Source organism: Dermochelys coriacea, chromosome 5 (assembly GCF_009764565.3).
Source record: "Dermochelys coriacea isolate rDerCor1 chromosome 5, rDerCor1.pri.v4, whole genome shotgun sequence".
NCBI classification, from domain to species: Eukaryota; Metazoa; Chordata; order Testudines; family Dermochelyidae; genus Dermochelys; species Dermochelys coriacea.
Window position 1 is genome coordinate 113,387,361 of NC_050072.1, and position 21,594 is coordinate 113,408,954.

At 40.1% G+C, this 21,594-nt stretch overlaps 1 protein-coding gene across 3 annotated transcripts in view; it reads left to right on the plus strand.

Annotated features, from left to right (window-relative positions):
* The window catches only part of DENND4C (DENN domain containing 4C), a 115,549-nt gene that overhangs the window by 52,871 nt on the left and 41,084 nt on the right, over nt 1-21,594 (plus strand). For all 3 annotated transcript variants that reach the window (XM_038401203.2, XM_038401206.2, XM_038401204.2), the window contains exons 5-12: nt 240-409; nt 1,744-1,985; nt 4,913-4,979; nt 5,633-5,691; nt 7,199-7,343; nt 8,816-8,991; nt 13,857-13,957; nt 20,759-20,977. In XM_038401203.2, coding sequence (XP_038257131.1) covers nt 240-409; nt 1,744-1,985; nt 4,913-4,979; nt 5,633-5,691; nt 7,199-7,343; nt 8,816-8,991; nt 13,857-13,957; nt 20,759-20,977 — 1,179 coding nt within the window. The remainder of the gene's footprint in view (nt 1-239; nt 410-1,743; nt 1,986-4,912; nt 4,980-5,632; nt 5,692-7,198; nt 7,344-8,815; nt 8,992-13,856; nt 13,958-20,758; nt 20,978-21,594) is intronic.

Consider the following 21,594-nt stretch of genomic DNA (forward strand, 5'->3'; position numbering starts at 1 on the left):
AAAGTGAGTTTTAAACTTATGTGGATATTTGAAATCAACATTAGATTGTTTAGTCTCTCCCAGTTTAACAGGAATTTTCCGCCACCCCACCTAAGATTTTATATACAGACAGCTATGATGTCTGGTTAGCAGTAGATCTTAATGTATAGCTATAGAAAACATACTGCTGTTACTTTGTTCAAGGCTTGCAGAGCATTGAAAACGCACTTGTCAATTTTTCTTTCTTTTTCTCCAAAAAGGCTTAATTTTCAGATATCCAGAGGACGATTATGAGTCATTCCCATTGTCAGAATCTGTACCTCTTTTCTGCCTTCCTATGGGAGCCACTATTGAATGCTGGGATCCTCAAACCAAATACCCATTACCAGTGTTTTCAACATTTGTCCTGACTGGTTCTTCTGCAGAAAAGGTATGATTGAGTATTGTGTTGGTTTATTTGCTGCTGCTGTTTTTTAATGGTTGGTATCAGGACTTATCCAAAGCTAGAATTCAATTGGTATTGAGAAAAAATATACATTACTCCTTCAGTATTAGAGAAATTTCAGTTATCCTATTGAATGTCTGTCACCGATGCACTTTGGATTTATTGAGGAAAGAGGATACAAATCCCCCTGATCACTTGTGACTGACTGACTAGCTAAAATGATCTCCTTTCCCCTTCAAGTAATTAGTCTTGCTTCTAGAACTTTGGGGGAGTTCTGAAATATAATGTCCAAAATACACAAAAAAGCATGTAGGAAAGTGGCCCCCATATTAAAAGTGGGCTGATCGAGCTCTGCATAGACACTAAGTGTCTGAGCCTATAGGAAGGCAAGGGGCAGGCAGGCAGGAAGGAAATAATATGAAGAGTGTTTTGTGGTGGTTAGTCCCATGGGAACGAAGAACACAGTTATGGTTCCATAGAACTAAAATTGCGGGACCTGGTGGATCAGGAAATCCAAACTCACTCCATGTGGGCAAGAGAAGTTTTAATCCATCTCTAGAAAAGCTGTTCAACTGAAAAGGGGCTCTTCTTCAGTTGCCTCATTTATAATAATATTTAGATTTAGTTTCTGTTGGTCTCATCCCACAGTACCTAGCTCTAATATTGCTCCATGGTCATCCAAGAAGCCCCAAACCATTTCTCCAACTTAGTAATCCTTGTTGACCAAAGGACAAGTGAAACCTGTATCAACCTTTTTCCTTTATAAGGAACATAATAGGTTATTGATCGTGCATTATCAGTTTTCCAGTATATTTCAGTTAACCTGAAACTTTGGCAGGCAAGATTGGGAGTGTTAGCAAAAGTCACTTTTTTGTCAAAAGTCCATGTAAAATGGATTCTAAACTTCAAGCTCCTTTGTGTTTAGTGCGACCCTCACATGGAAATGGTGAGAAACATAATGGTTTTCTAAATTGGTTTGGGTTGTGTAGAAGGTGCCATTTCATCGGGTTCCTTCTGGATGATGTTAGTTTACTATATATTAACTTTTTGGGGAGAGACAAAAGAAATAGTGAAAAACTTAAAAGTTCATATTTATATATTCATAAGGATGCTTTAATATAGAATTACATATTTCATTTGTGTGTGTGTATTGTTGTGCCTAGGATCCCCAGCCATGGACTAGGGCCCCATTGTATAAACACTCAGCAAAAAGAATGAAGAGTACTTTAAAGAAATCAAACCCAACTTTCTGTTTAACCATTGGGCATAACCATTTGCTTGTTTGTGTTTTTGTTTGTTTGTTCTTGTTCATCCATCAGGTGTACGGTGCTGCTATTCAATTTTATGAGCCTTATTCCCGGGAGCTGCTAACAGAAAAGCAGCATATGCAGCTGGGTCTCCTGACAGCTGTGGAGCGAAAAGTGGTTACTTCCAAATCCATCAATTCCAACACGTGCATCTGCCTTCTCTCTCACTGGCCTTTCTTTGAAGCCTTTCGAAAATTTCTTATGTTTATCTACAAGCTCTCTGTCTCCGGGCCTCATCCTCTTCCCATTGAAAAGTATGTTTGGCATCTTCCAAATAAATTAATGTTTCAAGGCACTTAAAAGAGCTGTAGCTCAAAAAATGAGGTGACCTTACGTAAATGGCACCTTCTTACTTGGTGTATTTGTTCTGTACTCTTAACTGTACTGTCTTTTACTGAGTTGACAAAAATTACTTGTTCCTACTGTTAGCACTACTGCAAAGCCCAGATGTCTTTGAGGAGTGGACTGGATTTTTGCTGCCTCATTTATTAACATTCTGTCTTCATGTTCTCTTACTGGTGACAGAAGAGGCAAAAAACAGCTAGATTTTTAGATCCTGACTTACATTTGCAGCACAGCAATTTAGAAAAATAAATCTGTTCTTTTAAAATGAATTGATTTGGTATGAAGTCACTGAGGGTATAAACAGAGTACTCTAAGGATATTTAAAGAAAATGCATATTTAGTCTATTTTTTAAATCAGCAATTTAATGTAGAGTGGTCATGACTATCTCTATAAGGAACAGGATTTCATGGCTCCCATCAGATGCCTAACAAACTAATTCACAAAACTTGAAAAAAGTGGCATGTGTGCTGGAAATATTGAGACTTACAGAAATGGCACATTTCTAGAAATGACCGTGTCATAGTTTATTGGTTACATTTCATCAGAAGATCCAGTGCAGACTTTGGTGTTCTTTGGTCTCTCTTCCCATTTGTTTCCTTTCCTTTTTGGAAAGGACATCTAAAAGTTAATATGCCTCTTGGTGGTATCTTTTGTGTCTCACACTGTGCCCTTGAAGTCCCAGAGCTGCTAATATTTACTTTCTTTACACACTAAGAATGTGGGAAGGAGATATTTTTGTAGCAATTTATGTATAGATAAAGAGGCCTTTAGAGCATTTTTATGAATCTTAACTAGATGATCTCTGTACAGCTCATTGCAAGTAGTGAAGACCATATTAGACAACTGTGTATGTTAACAGAGTACAGAGGAGACTGTAATCCTATTAATGGGAAGATACATTTGGATGACTCTGACCTGTAGCACTGATATTTGATTCCTGTCATCAGTGAAACTCTCCTCTATGCCTCCTAATCACCCAATTTGTCAGGCTGAGCCTGGAGATTTTCTAGTTTTTGGTTATTCAGATTAGTGATGATGGAATAATATGTTATGTTTCAGGATGAGCTATTATGTTTTTTTTAAGGCTGGGCTAATAACTAATGAATCTCTCCTTTTAAGACAGGTGTTAAGACATGTGTTAGAGTAACTTCGCTGTACAATTACAGCCTAAAAATGTTTGAAACATAAACTGTATCTTAAACCATCATTTCTATCTCAAGGTATGGTGTACACTGCTAAAATGGTAATTGAATTAGTAATGTAACTAGATTCAAATACCACCTACAATATTAAAAGTAGTTATTTAAGAATTTTTATCTTTGAAAACTGTAAATTATTGGAGCTTTTAGTTCTGTTGTGTAATCGTGTCTCAGAAGATATAAACAAAAATAAGTGCAGATGACCTTAAGTTGATAGTTCCCTGGGGATTTTTCCAAAGGTAGGTTTTTACAGTGGCTTGAGATCAGAGAATATCATACTAAATCAATCTGCTCAGTAATCTCCTGACCTAACCAAAATCCATGAATAGATCTCCGATGACTTAATTTTAATTGAGAATGGACTATTACTGACTATTAGCCAGGAAGTTAGTTTGGATGAAATGTAGGATCAATGTCCATCAAGATTAGTTAATGACACTGACAACCCCTGCCCACTCCACACCCCAAAATTCACCTCAAACTAGGCTGTGAGGGAGGTGAGAATAACTTTACCAGTCTCCCACTTATTTAAATAAAATATTGGGGAAGCTGCATTAATCAATGAAATATAGAGCATTTGACTTTTAGACTGCCAATTTGAATCCAGCCCATGGTCTGTAATGACCAAGTGTTACCACTGTTTTACAACTATTAACTATACTACAGTGTTTGATAAGAGTGGGATGGTCGCTATCCAGTTCCTAATGGACAAGTGTCAGAATAATTAAACTGCCACAGTTAATGCTAATTGACCCCCTTGTTGGCTGGATGCCAACAGGGATTAATGAAATGTTAAAAACTTTGATAAGGGAGAAGCCAAGGATTTGGCATGGAAACTCTCCCTCTTGGATGTTACTGCTATGAGAGGTTGGGGCATATAGGTGTGAAGCATGACAAAACTCTCACTGTTCTAAGTGAGCTAGCAGGCAATGAGAAATTCCCTGCTGTCATTAGAGTATGGGTAGAATAAAGAGTGATGGTAGTGGTCCATTTTTCATAATTTTCTGGGAGTGGGTGGGAGGTTGTGTTCAGAGGTTGTGTTCCGACAATGCCATGTCACTTAATCCCCAGATTAAATGTACCTGTTTGCAAGTAGTATGGAGTGTAGTCTTTTTACCTCCGCTTAGTGTTGTGTATTTGAAAAAATATTCACTGCAATAAAAACACAACAATAATAAAACCTACACTTGCCATAGATTCTAAACACACACAACCTGAGCATGTGATATTAATAATCAGAATGCATTTTGTAGGCATGGTAAGTGGGTTCTTATAACAAGATGCTGTTTTAAAAATAAATTTAACTTTGAATTTTAAAATGTGTACCTTTCACCTGTTGTCTCATATGCTGAATAATTAATGCTTGTGCCTGTACGCACAATATTATAGGAAGTTAAAAGCAGTTTCCTCTTGCTGTAGGACTTGAGGAATCTCCTCCTTGTTGTCCTTCAGCAGTTAGGTGTGTAAGTGAATGAGTGTGCAAACCCTCCTCTGGACTGCTATAAAGGAGTTGGAAAAAAAAAAGAGAGAGAGAGAGAAAATCTATAAAAACAAACCCGATGAAAGGTGGTCTGCTATACTTAAAATTGAATTTGCTGAATTGAAAACTGAATTTTTTTTTATATGTTCTTTTCAGGCACATATCCCATTTCATGCACAATATACCTTTCCCTTCGCCTCAAAGACCAAGAATCCTTGTACAGGTAACTAAAATATCTGCTTCTGTTTCTGGTTATAAAGGTTGGGTGGGCCTTCTCCCAGGTACTGAAAGTGTGGGTTCTTCCTTTGGGCTTCTGTCCTCAGCCTTAGAGCTACTCTTTACACAAGGGGCCAAATGCTCATCTCTTACAGCTCTGTAAATTTGGAGTAGTTCACTTCAAAGTCCATGGGAGCTCTTCCAGATTTACAGTCATGAAACTGGCGCTGGAATGTTCTTCTGGTTCCTCAAATTTCCATTACTTACCTCTTTGTTTTGTAGGCACCCTTTACTGTACTATATTTCTTCTTTCACCTACCCATCCACCCCGCGGCTCTAGATTAGATGAGCCACCCCCTTGAAGTGTCTGTAGTGCCACTCTGTTAATCACCAGGCAGTGGTTGAATGTTTAGTGCTGGGTCACAGACTGCTTCTTGTAACTTCTGTGAGTTGTCTCAATGGTTACTCTGGGTTGTCTTGACCCAGTGAACAGAACTTTCAAGAGTTATCCCTGACGATATTTCCCTGCATAGCATTGTGACATACTGTCTTTAGTGTGGCCGCTGTGCCATCAGAATATTCTGCCATAAACTTTGATTGGAATATTATACTCTCTTGAGTTGGCCATAAAAATCCATTTAATGGTTTCACCTTTTTCAGCTTTCTGCCCATGATGCATTAATATTGTCTCAACCAGTTTCTACACCCTTGCCACTCAGGTAACATTAATAATGTTTAAATTCTATACGGTTTATTGATGAAGGGTTTTTGTTTTTTAAAACAAATGGGCTGGGGATGAAGCGTGAGAGAAAGTAAAACTTTACCATAATACGATCAAATCTCAAATAATTGGAACAGGTCAAATATATGTACGCCGTATATTTATAATGCAGTTTGTGTGGAAAAAGTAGTGTACAAACTCCATCATGCATGAGGGAGTAATAATGCTTGAATAGTTACTATATATGAGCAGCAGATGATTGCTTGCTGGCTCAGTGTGGGATCTCTTTTGAGCAGAGATTGCTAGCTGAGAGTGATGATTTTTTACATAGTTGATATTTTGGGAACTGAGTTATATGTCATGATCTCCATATTTTTCTTTTGCAACAGAGACTTTGTTGTTGTACTTCCTTTCCCCCCTTCTAATCCATGGGAGAGTGTGGCCACCAGCTTTGTACAATCAACTAGTGTGCATACATGTGCAAGCACAGTGGAAGGCAAAAATGAGTCTAAAGATGTATTTGTATAGCCTATGGGGATTGGCACATTCTCTGCAAAAACAGTCTGAAGCCTTCTCTGTTCTGGAGCCCTGTACGCACAATTTAAATTTGTAGTATACATATTTATATTTACAAATTTGCTTTTCAATTTTAATACTTCAGTTAACCTTTGTTCAATAAAATCTCTGGAAACTTTGTTTTTATATTGTACCTCCTATGCTGGAGGATCCCAAAGAGTTATTTGCAAACGACAAGTGTCGAGCACCTTTGGAATGTATCCACTTTAGTAGTAGAGAATAGCAACCAGACAGTAAACTGCACAGTGGTGTGGTGCATAGAGAGACACACTTGCTCCAGGACAGGAGGGTAAACCCCATATCTTTTGTATGAAGTGTCACAGAATCTTTAATGTCCACACATCACTTACCAAAAAAAAAAAGCGCACAAACTAAACTGCATGGAATTAAACTTGTATCTATCTCAGAAATATGAAGGATTGAGTTGACCCAGCTGCAGTTAGAACCTGTGAGTCCAGGGGTCTAACATGAATAGGCATTGTTTTTTGATGAACTGATTGAAGTATTCCATCCTAAACAGTGATGCCAGATATCTGCATAGCTGGAACATTCACTAGCCAAACAGGCCTTCCTTTCATAATGCCTATTTTATTTCATAGCATGTTTGGCTGATGGATGCTCATGCACGTAACAGGAAACTCATAAACATAACAAAGAACAATTTACTGAAGCTATTTTAAAGCGGTTCCCTTGGATTTAGTTTCTGTTGCATTAGTGAAACTATTGTGGTAGTGAGGTGATGGTTATTGACTAGCTATTCATAATTACATGAATTGAAGCCAGCAACTCCTCTCAGCCAGTCATAGTCCCCAGTAAATGCCCAGCATTTTGATTGCTGTTGCTGTAGTAATTATTATACCTTTAGCTGTATGTTGAACACTACTGTTTGGATTCAAGTAATCTTCTCTTCTCTTCTCTTCTCTTCCTAGTGGAGCAAACTTCAGTACTTTGCTGATGAATCTTGGACCAGAAAACTGTGCTACTTTGTTACTTTTTGTATTGCTAGAGGGCAAGATCCTGCTGCACTCTCTGAGACCAGCTGTACTGACTGGAGTAGCTGAAGCTGTAGTCGCTGTAAGTACAGGATGTTCTGTACAGTAGTGAATGAATGAAGTCATTGCTGAGTCCACAGTGTAATTTTTCATTACGATTTCCACTCTTTTTCATCACCTTCTAGAGTTGACGCCAAACCTCCTCCTTTTGGCTTGAAAATGCTTATGCCTAGTCTCAGCCAAACTATGACAGAAAGATCTTACAATCTTTTTGTGTTGTTGTGTTTATATTAAATGCCACTGTTCTTTGTTTTATTTAAGTTGCCGACACTTTGCTGTCAACTTGTCCTTGACAATTGCTTCTGGGGTATTTAATGGTTGATTCTTTCCAAGGTAATGGAATGCTGACTTCTTGGGATGTCAGAGACCACAAATAGCAGGTCAGAGGTCCTAGAGAAGGGTCTGTGTGTCCTTCAGCAGTGGTACCATAGGAAATGTCAGGGCACAAGGAAGGTAGCTGGGAGTTAGGTCCCACCTCTTACAGAATCTCTAGAGATTTGTACGTCCAAATTCAAATGCCTCAGGAGACACTGGAGATGTACTTTTGAACCAGATGTCTTTATATGTGCCAATAATACTAGTCTCTTTGTGGGTTAAATTAATGGAAAGTGTAAAAACAACACTTTTGAGTTATTAGAATGACACAGAAAAACATTTGCATAAATTCACATGGCTCAATCAACTATTGTTGAAATAAACAGGCCCTTTTCTGAGCGAAAATTAACTGCAAGAAACTTCAGCCTAAAACTTGAGAAGAAACCTACTCTGAACCTCTGTCTTTGGCTTTACAGTTCTCTTGAGTCCTATGCTTATGATGTTAATGATATCTCTCTCTTTGGTAGGGGAATAGCAAAGTTGAAGCTCAGATCTGCCATGGCTTCTGAAATCTTTTGTTAATGCCATACTGTTCACACTTCAGTGCAGCTATATTTTTCCTCTTGGGGGTCTTAAAACATCTTTTTTTATCTTTTAGCAAAATGTTTGCAGATTAGGTTAAATCAGGTTAAAAATAAACTTTTCAAGTTCATTTTTACTTCCAGTGCAGAGCAAATTAAATGTGGGCATATCAGTGAGGATATTGCAAACGCAATTGGTGAAGGAACTATAGCAGAAATCCATTAAATTTCTACTTCTTCAATGAATTTTTCTGATGCCTTCAAGAGTGGCTAATATATTTAATCTTTGACTGTAAATTAATGTGTGATTGCCCTAAATAGCCATTTTACAACAATGGCATTTTGTGAATATCAGTTATGCTTAGGTCTCAGTTTTAATGGTTATAACTATTAGAATTGCTACAGTTTGTTACGCAGCCCTTTAAAAAGTGCACTGAAGAACCTGCAAGGCAAGCTTGAAGGTGGCTTTAGTTGTTGACTGTGTAATACAGCTCTTAGTATTTTTGTTTCCTGAATTCACCAACTTCACTTGTTTTTTATTGCACAATATCTATGTTGTCCTGTTTAATACATGGGTTTCATTTCATTTTTCCTTCAGATGATATTTCCATTTCAATGGCAGTGTCCATACATCCCCCTGTGTCCTTTGTCTCTGGCAGCAGTGCTCAGTGCTCCTGTTCCATTTATAGTTGGAGTTGATTCACGATACTTTGATCTGTATGATCCACCACAGGATGTTGTTTGCATTGACTTAGACACAAACATGGTATACCTGTAAGTTTTTTTTTGTTTTTTTTTTTTTAACTTTACTGATTTTATATAGGGATCCAGAAATCCCTAAAGTAACCAGTAAGGAGACATGTATAATATAGAAGAATGTTTCATCAGCCTCTCTCTCTCTGCTGCTGCTAATGCTTCATAGCAAACTAAAATGTACCAAATCAGCCTCTTGGGCTAAATTCAGAAGTGTGATGCAAGTGGTGGTGTAAGTCTGAATGCGTAAGGGTTACAGTAACATAATGTGAGGAAGGTGGAATTGTAGGACAGAAAAAGCAAGTGATCAGAGGGTGTAAGCTAAACTATGGGAAGGGCCTGCATCTTATATCATCCCGTTGGTTGCTTTCCTTTCTGCAATCTCACCCTTGCACCACCATTTACACCATCTCTGAATTTGGTCTGCATGAGTGAAATACAATTCCAGATATGTGTCCCACGAACATACGGGATGTTCAGTTTAATGTAAAACTACTAACTAAAATAAAAATGTATATACAATGCTGATGTCCACTTTTCAGGTCCTTTGTCAAGCATGAATTCAGTCTTCTAAGTCATTAGGGAAGCTTTAATTCCTTTAGCTGGATGAGAGTTATAATGACATGAGGCATATATTGTATGAAGAACGTGGAGGAAAAAAACACCTTCCATTAAAACTCAGACCCTTAGGTTGCATTTCTAATCCTGTTCTATTTAGTATAGAATATGATGGCAAATGGGTCTGTGGAGAACAGCAGATGTGAGGATTTTTCTGGTACTACAAAATTCAAACTCTTGAATGTTCACTAGTCAAACCACAATTCTTTTCAAAACCACATTTTATGTACCAAGAATTGCATTCAAACCATAACTTTGAAGTGGGGAAAAAATATCTGATAATGCTGCTCTGAATGTGCCCTTGGCAATATTTGTGATGTAAATATTTCAGTCGAAACTGTATTGCTTTCTATTGCTTGTACATGCAATGCAGTACAAACTTGATTTCTGGTTAACTTCCATTATGTTATTTCAAATACTGCACTGTATAGACAAATTAAAGGAGGAGTGACTGAAGGGGCAGAACTCTAATAATAAAGAAGTACATGTTGAATGAGCTGAATGACTGTATAAGGCTTTTTCTTGCTGTAATAAAGGACTCCCATTAATCTAATAATCACATGCTCGTCTGAAAATGCTAACCTACTAGTGTTAAGTGACCCCTATCAGTATTGCAACTGAATGAGTAGAGTGTTTCTATCTTCAGTTTTATTTTGTGCATCTCAACATTTTGCATATAATCAGTTTTATTGTTTCTATTGTATAGTTAGTTAAATTTCCTTCTTTATCTGTGTCACAGCAACAATAGAGAGAATTTTGAGAAAGTAATTATGATACCACAAATCTCGGAGGGATTCTGGCAACTATGGTACCCAAAACTACTTTTACAACTTTTTTTTTTTTTTTTTTTTTTAAAAAGCTGGCTAGATTTCATGTTAACTGTGTCCCTTTTAATTTTTTAAACCACATATAAGGTATACTTCATTAACTGTTACTGTTGTGTTTTCCTTATTGTGAATGAGTTAACCAAAAGTAGTTGTCTCCTTTATGCAGTTGTCTGTGCAATTCCCCCTCTCAAGGAAAAGTTGACCTTTCTCTCCAACTTATTTATTAAAATGATTTAAACTTAATCATTAATGTAAAAATAAGATGTTGATTAATTTGACTTAATTATTTAGTGAATTGTCTCATGCCTTTTAGGATTATTCCAGGCTAGTGGAAACGACAATCTTGAATGATGATGATGTTGGCTGTAATTGCACACTCTAATTGCACACTTTTTTCTTTTCCTCTGCAGAAATACATTTTGTATTGTGCCATGTTTTTTAAATTTTTAACTCTAATCAGATTTTCATGCTTAAACATTTGAGTTACAATTAGTCAGTGGGTTTGACTCAGTTTGAACCTTTTCTTCTTTTTCTTCATGTCAAGAGGACAGTTCCTGTGATATTTATTGGAAAAAGAAGCGTTTCCTTTCAACTACTGCAAGACTCACTGTGCCTGTGGTACTATCAAAGGAAATACTGCAGAACAATGCTGCTTGTGTATTTTTTTTTTAATGGAAATATTGCAGAACTCGTTCTCAGCAGTCCATTTAGGAGACTGTACTACAGAAGGAATGGTGGCTAGGAAGAGGAAAATAATAGAATTAAAAGATTTTTTTTTCTTCATTGTAACAATATCTTTAGCATTTGGTTTTGGGGTATTTTTGTTTAAAAACACTGCCAGTGGAGACTTAAGTATTCAGTCATGGAGATGTGATTCTCCATATCTCCAATGTGTAGTAGTGTGGTATTAAGTAGAGAGAGATGAATTGCGAAAGGTTCAGTTCAAATAAGCAGATGAAAGTTCAAATAATATAAAACTTATTTGGGCTAGTTAATGGATTGGAAATCTTCTAGGAACCAGATTTCTTGTGGGACTTCCTGTAGTTCCCGGCACTAACTTGGTTAAAACCTGATGGTGGTGAACAGTGGCAAAATGTAACATTTAAAAAGCCTCTCAAACTTAAAAAAACAAAAAATCTTTTGGTCAAGGCAGGGGACTGGGACTCAGGAGACCTGGTTTCCCTGCCCAGCTCAATCACATAGGTTCATGTTTTCAAGACTATCACCTAAAATTGTTTGCTTATTTTGGCCATTTTACTGATGGCAACTATAGCCTGATTTTCAGAAGTGCTGAATACCTACATCTCCCACTGAGGTAGATTGGAGCTGTTGGTAGCTTCACTTCTGGAAATACATGCCCTCCTTTTCTCTCATTAGGCATGTGACAACTCTTTCCTCACCTGTATAATGGGGGTATTTCTTTATCTCAGCAACTTGTTCATGCAGTATCTGTGTCAGTGAAGTATTTTGCATGGAAGACTGTATAGAAACGTGAAGTGTTATAAATGAATGTTTTTTTTATTTTATTTAAGCCCCATTCCTTTTTCTGTGGGGAGATACATTTTATTAAATATAACAGTGCTGCTATAGTGAAGCTAATTTTGAAAGACCCTTAGAGCTGAATAGAAGGGATAATATTTTTCAGAAAGGCAGTGTTTTCTAGTACAACAGTCTCAACTAGTCATTGACAAGTGTCTTTTGAAAGCATTTCGTGCTAGTAGATCCGTTATCATAGACTGATGAAGCATTATTTACTGCCAGCAAATGTTGAATGGCTTTCATTCATCTAACGTTCTCTTTAGTGACTGTCCTTTGTTGCTTTCAGACTATATCTGCAAAAGCAACAATGACAATCTTTTTGAGGGAGGTTGTTAGGAAAAGAAGAGGTGGTTTTTTTTTGTTTGTTTTGTTTTTTAAACAAGTCTTCCTTTTTGTTTTGTTTGTTGCACTGGAGAAACAGTATAGCCAATGTTGCTATAGAGAGATCAGGGAGAAAGTGGGAGGAGAGTTCCCTGAGCACACAACTGTGAGCTAGGGATCACAGAGTTCTAATCTTGGCTCTGACTTGCTGTATAGTCTTTGACAGCTCTCACTTAGATCCTCTGCCTCAGTTTCCTTATGAATAAAATGGGAGTGATTGTTCTTGCAAAGACCTCTGTGAGGCTTGGCTTATTATTTGTAAAACACTGAGAATGAAGAGATGCGTATAGTTGCTAAGTGTTTCTTTTGTTTATAATTTCTGCAGGCAATTTTATCTCTAGTAAAATGTCTAAAAATTTTTCAAAAACAAGAATGTAATCAGCTATACTAATAGTGATCCAACAGTCGGTGAGCAATCCTATTACTGATGCAAAAGGACAAATGAGCATGCCTGCATCAGCCAAACTAGTAATAAGTGACTGACTAGGTACTGTGCCAGCAATATCTGCTACATTCCCTGCTACAATAACTTCCCTCTCCCCTTGCATTCCAGAAGGGAGGCACATACATGCCTAGAGTTCTCAGCATTCACCCCCACCCTCTCCATTTATTTCTTCTCTGCTAAACAAGGACTTGCATTGTAGCCGCTTTCTTTCTAACCAAGGAAGAACCTCACTTTAGGCCAGTTAACTGCATTGCTTAATCAGCCACATAGGTCCCGAAGTGTGTGCTGAATCCTCAGCCTTCCCAGTCCCTGCTGGCCTAGTATTGAGACTGGAAATAGACATTGAATGTCTGATACATGTGGCAGTGCAGCATATGACCATAAAGATACCAGGCTGGACCCCAATACTATTGTAATTTTTACATGCCTTTTAATACTAATTACTCTGCTCCTAATTGCCAGGGTGACCAGATAGCAAATGTAAAAAAATTGGGATGGGGTGGGGGTTAATAGGTGCCTATATAAGAAAAAGCCCACAAAATTGGGACTGTCCTTATAAAATCGGGACATCTGGTCACCCTACTAATTGCTGTGCTTACCCTTTTCTGCCATGCATCAAGCCTATATTTTATATTTATACTACTGCTATTGGATACGAAATGGAATAGGAAGGTCAGTAAGTGAGATGAATTGTATGTTTTCATGTCAATCAAGTGCAGATGAGCCTGATTAAATTATTTTCTTCAACGAGATAAAAGCAGCCACTTTGAGATTGATTAAAGCACCAATTTAAATGTCTAAACCAAATCTAAACAAAAGTTCTGGTTTCAGGTTAATCTGGGATCAGATCCAAATTCAGTTTAGACTGCTATATTATTAGGAGGAAATAGTTTTCAGTTCTGTTCTTTCTACTGTGTATTTTATTTCTATACAGAAATAAAAGTGATGAAAAGGCTTCTTTCCAATGCTATTTTGTTTTGGTATTGAGCCATCTCGAAAGCGAAGTAACAAAACATTGTTTTCACACGCTTACCATTCTTTTTTATTTTGCATGCATTGTTTGTTTCACTGTGTAGATCGGATGATAAGAAGAGCATGAACTGGAAACAGCTTCCTAAGAAGCCATGCAAAAGTCTACTCAGCACCTTAAGGAAATTGCATCCACAGCTGGCATCAGGTAAAGCATGGGGATGGGAAAGGAAGCTGCCCTACGCAAAGGATTTACAATAATTTTCACAGAATATTTATTTTGCTGGTATAAACCAACAACTCTTAACAAATAAGAACCATAACTATAAATGAAAGGCCATCCCTTTAAGTACATGGCATGACATTTTTGCACTTTTACTTTGCTGTCATTCTGAACTTTAAACCATATGGAGATTCTTTCCAGTTCTCAACATAGATGGGGCTGTCAAAGGGGAGTTGTGTTTAAAACACAGTTCAAACAAAGCTCCCACTGAACTACATTTTGGAAATGAGTCTGTTAGGTTCATGTTAGACCATTACTCTAAACAATTGCCAAGATAACTGAAAAATGCTAAGGGTATGAGGGCAATAAGTTTTCAACAGTATTTACATAGCCCACTGAAAATGTGAATATAAAAGTCAGAAAGTAGCTTAAACTCTGACCAAATATTTGTAGAGAAATTATATGTTTTGTTAAGTGAATAATTTCTTATTTTGGCTTGGCCCTGTCCAAACCAACTGTTTTGGCAGGAGCCACATTCGAACTATTTTCAGACACTGCTGCCTTAGGAGTATAGATAGGACCTTTCAATTTGAAGTTTTAAGTTGGTTTAATAATGCACACCTTACACTGAACTGAGGAGGCGATGCTGGCTCCTGTGTGACAAGTATATAAAGACTGTAAAATGAAGGAAACACTCAAACAGAAATAATATGCAATGATTTAGGGAATTAAATGACTTTCTGCCTTTTCCTCTATTTTCAATAAGCTTTCAGTGAAAGCCCTTTGCCCAACCTGCCCTTGCGTTGAGTTCTCTCAGCAGGATATATTCAGAGTCAGATGTTATAACTAACACAAAGCTGCTATAGGCTCAGTTCCAAATTTAACTGGAGCAGAGGCAATGGTGTACATCAAATTGGGTTAATGCTTTTATTCTTTTGCACTACACGTATTAAGTTAGCACCCCTAAGGAAAAATGTCATCAAGATAGCATAGAAATGGATTTCTCTTGTGTGTGTGTAGGAAAAAACAGTCTACCACACTCAGTTTTAGAAGACTGAAGCCCCTTCATAACATAGTAAACTACAATTGTAGTATTAAAACAAAACTCCTACAAAAATGTCTTGATATTCTAGTTTTTTCTCTCTCAAATTTCACAGAAATCTTAAATTAACTGAGATAGAGATGATATTGATGTTACAGGGTTGAAGCAAAACCACTTGCGGAGTGACAAAATAAAAAAAATGTAGCAATATAGCATACTGGGGGTAAATTTTTAGCACCTCTCATCTACTTGTGCTTTCACAAAACTGTGAGAACACATGCAGGGGCTCACATTACAAGTGTAAATCTTGCATCCACCTGGCTGTTTCTAACTCTTTACTGCACAAAGATGTTAGAATTTTTAACGTGTGCAGGCACTTCTGTGTGCATATGCAATTTTACAATACGTAATAGGGAAGCCAGGTGGTGAATGAGGTGAAAACTTGATCTTCAATGTTGATTGTGTACTGATCCATTGCAAAAGATGAAATTCAGTTTAGGAGGTGACAGGTGTAATGGATCCCACTTTAATTATCTAATATCCAAGCAGGACTGGCTGGCTTACGGAAAAGAGATCTCTTGTGTGCATGTAGCCTTTAATCTGGCCCAGATGATGATAGTGAATGGAAATAAGTGCCATATAGTGGTTCTTCAGTAGCCCACATGAAATAAGTTGGCTAGTCTCATGATTAGCAGAGAATTTTAGGCCTGGTCTACACTGCGAGTTTGTCGGATTTAGCAGCATTAAATCTGAATTAACCCTGCACCCGTCCACACAACAAAACCATTTTTTTCGACATAAAGGGCTCTTAAAACCGATTTCTGTACTCCTCCTCAACGAGGGGATTAGCGCTGAAATCGACATCGCCATTTCGAATTAGGGTTAGTGTGAACGCAATTCGAAGGTATTGGCCTCCGGGAGCTATCCCACAGTGCACCATTGTGACCGCTCTGGACAGCACTCTGAACTTGGATGCACTGGCCAGGTGTACAGGAAAAGCCCTGGGAACTTTTGAATCTCATTTCCTGTTTGGCCAGGTGAGCTCATCAGTACAGGTAACCATGTAGTCTCAGAATTGAAAAAGAGCTCCAGCATGGACTGAACAGGAGATACTGGATCTGATCGCTGTATGGGGAGAGGAATCTGTGCTATCAGAACTACGTTCCAAAAGACTAAATGCCAAAACATTTCAAAAAATCTGAGGCCATGAGGGACAGAGGCTACATCAGGGACGCAACACAGTGCCGCATGAAACTTAAGGAGCTCAGACAAGCTTGCCAGAAAACCAAAGAATCAAACGGACACTCTGGGACAAAGCCCCAGACATGCTGCTTCTACGCTGAGCTGCATGCAGTTCTGGGGGGGAGCGGCACCACTATCCCGCCCCAGTCTGTGGACTCCGATGATGGGGTACTCTCCGCCATATCTGAGGATTTTGCAGATGGGGAAGATAAGGAGGAGAACGACGAGTTTGGGGAGAGCACACAGCACACCGTTCTCCCCGACGGCCAAGATCTTTTTCTCACCTTGACTGAAATACCTCCCAACCCAACGAAGCCGGAGAAGGGACCTCTGGTGAGTGTACCTTTTTAAATATAATACACGTTATAAAAGCAAGCGTATTTTAATGATTAAGTAGCCCTGAGGACTTGGGTTGCATTCATGGCCAGTACAGCTACTGGAAAAGTCTGTTAACGTGTCTGGGGATGGAGCGGAAATCCTCCAGGGACATCTCCATGAAGTTCTCCTGGAGGTACTCTAAAAGCCTTTGCAGAAGGTTTCTGGGGAGAGCAGCCTTATTCCGTCCTCCATGATAGGACACTTTACCATGCCATGCTAGTTGCAAGTAATCTGATATCATTGCATGACAAAGCCTGGCTGCGTATGGTCCCGGTGTTTGCTGGCCTTCAAGCAACATCCATTCTTTATCTCTCTGTGTTATCCTCAGGAGAGTGATATCGTTCATGGTAAACTGGTTGAAATAGGGGAATTTAATTATGGAGACATTCAGAGGTGCCCGTTCCTACTGGGCTGTTTGCCTGTGGCTGAAAAGAAATCCTCCCTGCAGTTAGCCACGCGGTGGGGGTAGGTGGGGGGGCATTGGCGCTGAGCTGTTCGCCTTCGGCTAGAGGTATCTTCCCTGATACCAGCCAGGCAGTGGGGGGGAAGGGAAAAGCGATCATCCCAGAGAATTGGATGCGGGGAGGGGGTTAGTTTGGTTTCTGCTGCTGCACGTTAACAGGAAAACCGCAGCACTAAACGGCCAACTCAAGAGGCTTTGCTTGGTATGGGAAAGGAGGGCGCTGCTGCTATGAAGGTTGCAGAAGCCGAAAGACTATGGCTTACCATGGCTGCCTGCAAGCCAAATTCTGTTGCCCGGCCCTGCATGTGTGATCTCTAACACCAAAGCCGCAGATACTCAATATAAGATGCAAAATGCGACCTTGTACCAAAATCACATGTGCTATGTAATGTGAATAGTGTTGTTCACTGTGAAAGAGTATAGCATTGTTCTGTAAAATGTATCTTTTTAAATACTTCACTCCCTTTTTTTTTCCTCCAGCAGCTGCAAATGTTTCTAGCCTCCCTCCTCCTTCCCAAAGGCTATCTCAGATAAGGTGGCGGGAAAAAAATGCACGCACGATGAAATGTTCTCTGAGCTCATGCAGTCGTCCGGCACTGACAGAGCTGTGTGGAGGGACACAATAGCAGAGTACAGGACAGTGGCCGATGAATGTGAGGAGAGGTGGCGGCAGGAAGATCAGAGGAGGCATGAGGCAACGCTGGGGCTACTGCGGGATCAAACAGACGTGCTCCAGCGTCTGGTGGAGGTTCATGAATGGCAGCAGGATCACAGACTGCTGCTGCAGTCCCTGCTTAACCGCCCTCCCTCCTCCCCAAGTTCCATAGCCGCCTCACCCAGACGCCCAAGAACGCGGGGGGCGGGGAGGCTCCGGGCACCCAACCACTCCACCCCAGTGGCCAGCCCAAGCAACAGAAGGCTGTCATTCAAAAAGTTGAAGTGGCCTTTTTCTTCCCTCCTCCCACACCCCACCCAGGCTACCTTGTGAGTTATCTCCCTATTTTTATAATCAATTAATAAAGAATACATGTTTTTTAAATGATAGTGACTTTATTTCCTTTGCAATCAAGCTGTGATCGAAGGGGAGGAGGGCAGGTGGTTTACAAGGAATTTAGAGGCAATCAAGGGGGTGGGTTTTCATCAAGGAGAAATAATCAGAAGTGTCTCACAGTATCCTGGCCAGTCATGAAACTGGTTTTCAAAGCTTCTCTGATGTGCAGCGCTTCCTGCTGTGCTCTAACTGCCCTGGTGTCTGGCTGCACGTATTCAGCGGCCAGGCGATTTGCATCAACCTCCCACCCCGCCATAAATGTCTCCCCCTTACTCTCACAGAGATTGTGGAGCACACGGCAAGCAGCAACAACATTGGGAATATTGGTTTTGCTGAGGTCTGAGCAAGTCAATAATTTGAATATTTGAAATATTTGCGCCAGCGACCCTTTAAACATCCAGATGCACACTCTACCACCATTCTGCACTTGCTCAGCCTATAGTTGATAACTCCTTACTACGGTCCAGGGTGCCTGTGTACGGCTTCATGAGCCAGAGCATTAAGGGATAGGCTGGGTCCCAAAGGATAAATATAGGCATTTCAACATCCCCAACAGTTATTTTCTGGTCTGGGAAGTAAATCCCTTCCTGCAGCCATCTAAACAGACCAGAGTTCCTGAAGACCTGAGCGTTCTGAACCTTTCCCGGCCATCCCACGTTGATGTTGGTGAAACATCCCTTGTGATTCACTAGTGCTTGCAGCACCATTGAAAAGTACCCCTTGTGGTTTATGTACTGGCTGCCGTGGTGGTCCGGTCCCAAGATAGGGATATGCGTTCTGTCTATAGCCCCACCACAGTTAGCGAATCCCATTGCAGCAAAGCCATCTAGTATGACTTGCACGTTTCCCAGAGTCACTACCTTTGATAGAAGCAGTTTAATGATTGCATTGCCTACTTGCATCACAGCAATCCCACAGTAGATTTGCCCACTCCAAATTGATTACTGACGGACCGGTAGCTGTCTGGTGTTGCAAGCTTCCACAGGGCTATTGTCACTTGCTTGTGAACTGTGAGGACTGCTCTCATCTTGGTATTCTTGTGCTTCAGGGCAGGGGAAAGCAAGTCACAAAGTTCCATGAAATTGCTCTTACGCATGCAAAAGTTTCGGAACCACTGGGAATCATCCCAGACCCGCAACACTATGCGGTCCCACCACTCTGTGCTTGTTTCCCAGGCCCAGAATCGGCGTTCCACAGCATGAGCCTGCCCCATTAACACCATGATCTCCAAATTGTGGGGGAATGCGGTTTTAGAGAAAAGTGTGTTCATGTCCTCATCACTGTGCTTCCGTCGCCTCCTCGCCTGGTTTTTCAGGTGCTGGTTCTGCATAAATTGCACGATAATGCACGAGGTGTTTACAATGGTCATAACTGCTGTGGTGAGCTGAACAGGCTCCATGCTTGCTGTGCTATGGCGTCTGCTCCTGCTTGTGCAATCCAGGGAAAAGGATGCGAAACAATTGTTTGCCGTTGCTCTGACAGAGGGAGGGGCGACCGACAACATGACTGACAGGGTTGGCTTACAGGGAATTAAAATCAACAAATGGGGTGGCTTTGTGAGAAATAGAATGGCCCCCTCAAGGATAGAACTCAAAACTGGGTTTAGCAGGCCTTTGATTTCACGGAGGGAGGAAGGAGAAAATGAATACAAAACAAATCTGGTCTATTTCTTGTTTTGATTCACTTCATCTATCTTTACACATCTTGCTGGCAGCAGAGTGTGCAGTACGAGCGCTAGCCATCATCATCTCCTGGGTGCTCGACAGAAGACCGTTCAGTATGACTGCTGGCCATTGTCATCTCCTGGCTGCTCATTAAAAGACAGTGCAGTAGGACTGCCGGTAGGACTGAATCCCATGAGACGAAACTTAAAAGGGTAATGACCTGGCTGAGTCACTCCCATGTTTGCCCAGGCGCCCCTGACCTCATCGAGGTTGGTTAAAAGGAATATGTTAACAGCTACCAGTCATACTGCACTGTCTGTTGCCAAAAGGCAATAAACTGCTGCTGTGTAGCAATGCAGTACCGCGTCTGCCAGCACCCAGGAGATATACGGTGATGGTGAGCTGAGCGGGTTCCATGCTTGCCGTGGTATGGCGTCTGCACAAGTAACCCAGGAAAAAAGGCACGAAACAATTGTCTGCTGTTGCTTTCACGGAGGGAGGGAGGGAAGGGGGGTCTGACAATATGTACCCAGAACCACCCGCGACAATGTTTTAGCCTCATCAGGCATTGGGATTTCTACCCAGAATTCATATGGGCGGCGGAGACTGCGGGAACTGTGGGATAGCTACCCACAGTGCAACACTCGGGAAGTCGATAGTTGCCTTGGTACTGTGGACGCACTCCGCTGACTACGTGCACTTAGAGCATTTGTGTGGAGATACACACAATCGACTGTATAAAAACACTTTCTACAAAACCAACTTCTATAAATTCGACCTAATTTCATAGTGTAGACAAAGCCTTAGTTTCCTGTGTTGTCATTCTGACAACTTTCGGGAATGCTAAGTATAAAAGGAAAGAAAAATCTGTCTTGGGTGTTCCTAGGATAATCTGTTTTAATGTCATCCATAATAAAGCTCACTTTCCCTTTGCTCCTGTTTCTAGTTCACAGAAAGACCCAAGAAGGCTCTGCAGTGGAGATGACGCCTATAGAAGCAGATTTCTCCTGGCAGAAGAAGATGACAGAACTTGAGATGGAGATCCAAGAGGCTTTTCTACGCTTCATGGCATCTATTTTAAAGGGGTACAGAACATTCCTCAAGCCAATTACTCAAGCACCTTCAAATAAAACTACTGCTGCTGATTCCTTGTTTGACCTTCAAGGTAAGGCTGTCCTGGATCACATCGAGGGCAGGGTTGGTGTGGTGATTATTATAATAGTGCCCAAAAGCCCAGTGAGGGGTCAGGATGTTGTTATGCTAGGTGCTGTCCAAATGCATTGGTGGACATGGCCTGTGCTCTGAAAAGCTTAATTGCAGTTTAATTGGCGCATGTTTCACATTAACATCACATCTGAGAGCAGAATCTTGCCCTTTAAGTTATTTTGAATCTTTTAAATGTTGTAATTTGATTAAAATATAAGTAAAGCTGGTCAGTAATAAATAGCATCTGTGTGTTGTAACGTGGCCATTCTGCTAATGTAACTGCAGGTCTTGCTATTGTTGAAGTTCTGACAAAATCATCTCTCAATAATGTGACATTATCTCTGGTGTGCACATTTCTTTAAGATGGCTCTTGGGATTATAGAAACTTTGCAACTTGTATTGAGAATAAATGCTCTTAGAAGCCAAGCCCTAGTGGCCTGATAACACAGAGAATAAATGAAAGTGTTCTTAATTCTACACAGGGTAAGAATAGAAAACTTTGAGGGGGGGGGGGGAAAGGTTAAGAATATAAGGAACACCAACTGACTCCCCTCAATTCATTCTGGTTGTGTAGAC